The following is a 6,000-nucleotide window of genomic DNA, read 5'->3' as shown; positions in this document are numbered from 1 at the left end:
AACTTTTCTTGTATAGACAAGTCTAGCAGGGAGCAATCATCTAATAGATCTAATAGAAAAGTAATAAAAGATAACTGTATTAAATGGTGTTGAAGAAAAAGCCATGTTTGCTCCTTGTTTGCAGGCTGCCACGAGGCATCCAGACTGCAACTTGAGGTCAAAGGTAAATCCCTCAGATGTCAATGTTGCAATAGGTGAGTCATAAAAGGATCCTGTTACTGTGCGATAAAAGGTGTGAATATTTCACAGGTAAAAGTCAGTAAAATGGAACAGACTTTCATACACTTTGTCCTGAAAACTTCACTCCCTGTGGGGATAAGCTCAGCCATTTTTCCCAGCCCTCCTATTACACACACACACACACACACACACACAACACACACACACACACACACGTCTCTCCATGAGAGCATGCATGGAGATGTATTGGTGTTATATATAGGAATAAAACACCATGTACATGAGAGCTGCACAAACAAAAAGTCAGGTTCTGAAGCCCCTGCAGTCTGGAAGCCGATATCCTTGCTTTGTTCTCTTAATGGCCGTGTTCCGTTTTTAATATTCTGAATACCTGACCCACCTGTGCAGCCTGGAGACTCTATCCTGCCTGTCGCCTTCTATCAAACCCCACTAGATACAGTTTCAATTCTCCATTCTTCCCAATCAGATACAGTTTCAAACTGCTTCCTCTTTTCCTTTTATTTCCCCCCGACTCCTCTTCTTTCTGTGGTCCATTTTCCTATGGCAGACAAATAATCATCATTGATGAGCACAAAGATGTATTCAGGCATCTCACACCCAGCACACAAAAGAGGGAAATAAGTTAAATCACGTGTTTTCTTATGAAGAATCTTTTTTAATAAAACAGAAAAGGCAATAAAATTAAGATAAATATTTTTTCCTTTGTACAGAAGGAAACATGTAAGTCATATTTCCAAAAGAATGGCTGAAATTACATAATATAGTTTAGTAGGCAATCCCAACCATACAAATCAGGTTCCAGTGGGTCTAAAAAAATACACAATGATGTCACTTATGAAAATGTAATGGTTACAGCTGAATCCAGTGTTTCTTGAAGAAAGTACAGCTTCTTTTTTTTTTTTTTAGAAAAAATTAAAGACCCATAAAAGTAATATTTTAAAATTGAGTTTCACATTAAATTCCATTTAAAGCTTTTGCTTTGCAGTGTAACAGCAACAGTTGTGGAAAAGTTAGTCAATGTAATAAAAAAAGACAAAGGCATTCATGTTCTCTCCCCGCAGTACACCCTGTACACAAACAACAGTCATCACAGGCTTGCATAAACAGTAAGACCATGGTAAACAAAGAAAACAAGCTAAACATGAGTTTAAAATAAAGATTTTTTTGGCAAAGCAGGAATAAAAGTGACAAAAAGCATAATTTGTGATTTGATCTGTATAGTTTTTTTTGTCATCTCTCAACATTGTCCCATTGATTAGCTCTGATTGTCCTTCACAGTCACGTGATGTCATCCTGGTTGCCATGGATACCTCAAGTGCATCAGCTGGCCAGTGTGCAGACAATGTTGCAGCAACATTTTGCAGGAGGCTGTCATAGCAACACAGGGATGAATATGAGCAGACAACAAGAACTTAAAATACCGTGGTGATTGCAGGGGTCCCGGGTTTAGGTTGATTGATTTGTTTTTTCCATTAAATATTTTTTATCTACTGCGGTGGATGATTACCTCACAGGTGCTTTGGTATGCTTCTTTTTGATGCCAGATAATATTTACACTTTTTATTGTTTTACAGGCAAAAACAGACAACAAAGAACTAAATCTTTCAGGATCAGCCAACAGCACAACATTTCTTTTCCAGTATTTCTTTAAAAAAAAAAGGCCAACAGGAAATGCACTTTCTGAGCTCAGCAGAGAGAAGTAAGGGAAATATGGACACGTGTTTAAAAAGAGCTTTTTTTTCTTTTTTGGAAAAACCCAAACTTCCTTTCAACATTTCCCCAGTGTGCCTAAAGTAGGGCTTGTAACTACAATATCTTCACATCATTCGCACAGTTTGATGCCAAATCTAAAACCCGAATCAGTTCAGTGCATCTGGGGAGAAGGAAACTAACCAAACCTCCTCCCTCTCTCGGAAACTCCTCAACTCTTCCGTCGAAACTGTAAAAAAAACTAAATAAAATAATTTTCTCTGCAAAAGAACACAACAAAAAAGGACATATATACTGTATGTGCACTATTTACATGTTATATTATGCATAAATGCTGTACAAAGCATATACACACGCACTCATCACCATAGCATCTATACTCCATTCAATGAGACACCTATCTCTACACCTGATACAAGAAAGAGGTATTGGCGTGTATGGCTTTACAGGAAGAAAAAAAATATTTCTGCACGTTAAGTACTAAACTGATTAATATTGATATATTGATACAGAGCATTAGTGATACTAATGTATCATGACACTGTGTTTGCTTGATAAGCACATGGGTGCATGACCATGTGCTCAAACACTGTTTCTTTATAGCTCATTAAATGCCAAAAGGGGGTAATCATAGCCACACACACGCACACACTCATGCGCGCGCACACTCACCTCTGCATCCACATAGAAACATTTAAAACCTTTATACAAAGTCCAAAGTACAGTGTTTTTTTGGTCCTGTTGGGGATCTCCCAAATACATTGTCATTGTCAGATTACCTGTATAAGAACACAAAAACCCTCAAAACCAGTGTGGTTTACAGTAAGTCTTTCCTTCTCATATAGTTTATCCTGATTTCAAAGCCAAGTTTGCCACCTTTCCAAATTTAAGCTACTGTACTCCAAAGTGCTGAAATCCTTTGTTCCTGATCCTTTTGCCTCGTCTCCATTTCAGCCACACTGAAGGCTTGTGGAGTCTTGACGCAGGAGACTCAGTCCACATTGGATAAAGAGGTTAAATCTGATGTGGTTCTGACTTTTCCCAGACTCCTCTAAGTGCCAGTATTGTTGGGCTTTATCCAGTGGCCTAGCTCCTCCTCTTCCATGGGGCAGATTGATATGCAGAGCTGAGGCTCTTTGTCTTGGTTTTCATCTGCCCCCTGCTCTGTTCTGAATGACTGTCCTGGCAAGAATCAACTCCAGGGTTTAGGGACACTACATGGATTGGTTTTCTGCTGCTGCATGGTGCTAAGAGACAATAGCCATGCCGTCCACACTGATCAGCTGTCCTGTTGTTGGTTCATAGGTTCCCGCTAGGTAGAACAGGTCATTCAGGTTGTTCCCGGGCCTACGTTCATGCACCAAGTGATCATACTCAGCCTTACTGACCACCTGGCAGCGATGGGAGATGGTCTGCACGTCATTCTCATCTTCATGACTTGACTGGTACAAGGCATACTGTAAGGAGAAAAAGGAGCTCTGCTTCTCAAGATGTCACTGCCACAATTACTTTGTCACATGATTTCTCACCAGTATACTTATTATCAAACTCTAACCAAAAGCAGTTGCTGATATCAGAGATTAATTGCATGAACTGAGCTACAAATAACAAGAAACAGGTTCATGAACTATGAGTTAGCTCAACCATTTAAATCAAATGGGACGAGGGAATAAAAGGTGCATCATGGTAATAATTTGCTAAGAAAAAGGCATGCAGCATTATTGTGACCCTTCCTGTTTCATAAATTCTGAATGCAGTCAGTCTTCACCTTGCCATCACGGTGTCGCTTCCCCAGGCGAGTCTCCTCTGGGTGGTAGAACCACTTGACCCGGACCACCATGCTGGAGCTCCATGACTCCCAGAGGCTCTCCACTCTGCCCACGTAGGGCAGCTGTGGCCGGCCAGGTGAGAGGAAGACGGCACAGTCGCCGACACGCACTGTTTCCTTGCCTCGCACAATGGCCTTGTAGAAAAGCTTACGGGCCTTTCCCTTTAGACCTCTTCTCTGTTGGGAGGGAGAAAATATAATAGCACTCAGTTTATGAAAGAGGTAGGTTTGTTCTTTCAAGCTTATTTTCTGAGATTTCTATATTTTTTGGTAAGCAACATGGAGCCTCTCAACAAAAAAAATAGCTATGGGAGTATATTCCTGTTGGCACAGAAATAAGACAATCTTAGCCAAATACTGCAGCTGAGGTGGATAGCTGCAAGCAGAATCTGGGTGACACACCTGTATTTTTCTGCCATTGTATGTTTAAGCTACACTTGACAGTTGACAGATATGCTGACATTCGCAAACAAAACAACCGACTGAATTTAAGTCGACAGTGGAAGCAGCTGCTCAACCTGTTCTTTTTCATTATCTTAGGATAACAACATTAATCAAGATAATACATTCCAAGATTAGATACACCGTGTACGCCATCCCCCTTTTGCCAACTGCTTGATAGCACGGATAATTCTGACATGGAATATCCAATATTAGGACAAATCTGTTCACAATCTGTTAACAAGCTACAACAGAGTATAACATGGACTTAATATCAAACATCCAGGTGTACAGTTTTATTACTTGTAACTGAAAACGATGCAACGATAAAAGTGACTAGAAGCAATAAACACGGAGATGAAATGAAGCTGAATGAAGTGCGACTTTACCTGTGTGGGGTTTCCAGACCACTTCCAGAGCTGTCGTCCAGGCAGAAGTGGAGACATGTTAGGCAGAGGCTCAGGTGACGACATTCTCTGTTTTTTCGCCATCGAATGATCCTTCGAGGCGCATTGTGACTGCTGGCTGACAGGACTGCTTTGGTTATTTAGAAGAGCATCTTTCCTTTTCACCTGGGGCTTAGCTGCAGTACTGTTGGCTACCACACCTCCTTTAGGCATGAATTCTTTTCTGTCTTCTGCTCTCTCGGCTGTTGGCCCTGAGACAGCGGTGTTGGCTTTAGCCACAAAGCTACGTGCTGGGGCTGAATTGGAGGAAGAGGAGTTGGAAGTAGTCGGGTCAGGGCTCAGCAGGTCGTGTACCATGTTCTGCCTGTGCTTATGTTTGTCCTGCTGGAGAAGTGCACGTCGCAGGAGCACAGAAGAGGACTCTTCATCGGAGGAGTAAGAAGAATCATTTTCGGATGAGCAAAGGGATGATGAGGAGATGGATCCGGAGGAGGAAGAAGAAGAGGAAGATGATGAGAAGCAGACGGAGGGACGGGAAAGAAAACGACCACCACGGTGGGACGTGATTCCTGCACTTCTTTGGCGCACTTGAGGATCTTGCCCATTGTCCTCATCATCCTCATCTAGTTCAGAGTAAGAGCTAGGACAGTCGCTTGGGTAGTCCAAAGTGTATTCCCCACCTGCAAGACCTGCTGATAAATGATCCTTTCGCAAAGGTAGGCCAGTAATACCTTCAGAACGGGATCCTGTAGTGTCTCTTTCTGCTCTGCCTCTCTTGCCATCCTTCACCAACAGCGCAGGGTGGATGTATCGCAGTGGTGCTCCTGCAGAGATGAGATTCCTTCCTCCTCTTCCTCCACTGCCTCCCAGTCGAAGTAAGGCCTTCCCATTCTTTGTTTTAGGTGAGGTCACCCCTTCATGGTCAAGCTTCACCAGAAACTGTTTCCTATCTCGCTCACTCAGCGGTCTCTTGTACCCAGCTGCCATTGCTGCAGGGACAGCGGAAGAGCAAGGAGAGGACAGGGAGTCTCGGATCCCCATCGATGTCACTGTAGTAGCCGGTCGTGCGACTGCAGAGTTCCCAAAGGTGGAATAGCCATGGGCAATGCTGCTGAATGAGTCACCTTCAAAAGGAGATCCAAAAATGCCTTTGACAGGCATTTGGGGTATAAGAGAGTGGGAAGCAGGCCGATGAAAGAATCCCATGTCCCGCTCTCGTATTCTCCTCGCCGTCTTACGGGACATCCCATTGAAGAGAAAGAAGTCCACAGGCGGTCTCTTCCTGGGTGCAGACCAGTTCATCATAGAGTTGTTGCATTTGGTTACAGGTTTTGTTACTGATGGGGGTATGTTGGTCGTCTTAGGCACTGAATGGATCTTCTTCGGTCTGCCTACTGTAAAGGAGAAGGTAAC

The 6,000-nt window shown here is 42.8% G+C and overlaps 1 protein-coding gene across 4 annotated transcripts in view; it reads right to left on the bottom strand.

The window, feature by feature from the left end:
- Positions 1-835: 835 nt before the first annotated feature.
- Positions 836-6,000, bottom strand: part of bahcc1b (BAH domain and coiled-coil containing 1b) — a 51,129-nt gene continuing 45,964 nt past the window's right edge. For all 4 annotated transcript variants that reach the window (XM_057034513.1, XM_057034523.1, XM_057034504.1 and 1 more), the window contains 3 exons: positions 4,570-5,981; positions 3,680-3,916; positions 836-3,368 (listed from right to left, as the gene is read on the bottom strand). In XM_057034513.1, coding sequence (XP_056890493.1) covers positions 3,159-3,368; positions 3,680-3,916; positions 4,570-5,981 — 1,859 coding nt within the window. In that variant the 3' untranslated portion in view covers positions 836-3,158. The remainder of the gene's footprint in view (positions 3,369-3,679; positions 3,917-4,569; positions 5,982-6,000) is intronic.

Source organism: Takifugu flavidus, chromosome 1 (assembly GCF_003711565.1).
Source record: "Takifugu flavidus isolate HTHZ2018 chromosome 1, ASM371156v2, whole genome shotgun sequence".
Taxonomy (NCBI): Eukaryota; Metazoa; Chordata; class Actinopteri; order Tetraodontiformes; family Tetraodontidae; genus Takifugu; species Takifugu flavidus.
Note: the sequence above shows the minus strand (reverse complement) of the source record. Positions and strands in the feature narration are given on the sequence as shown.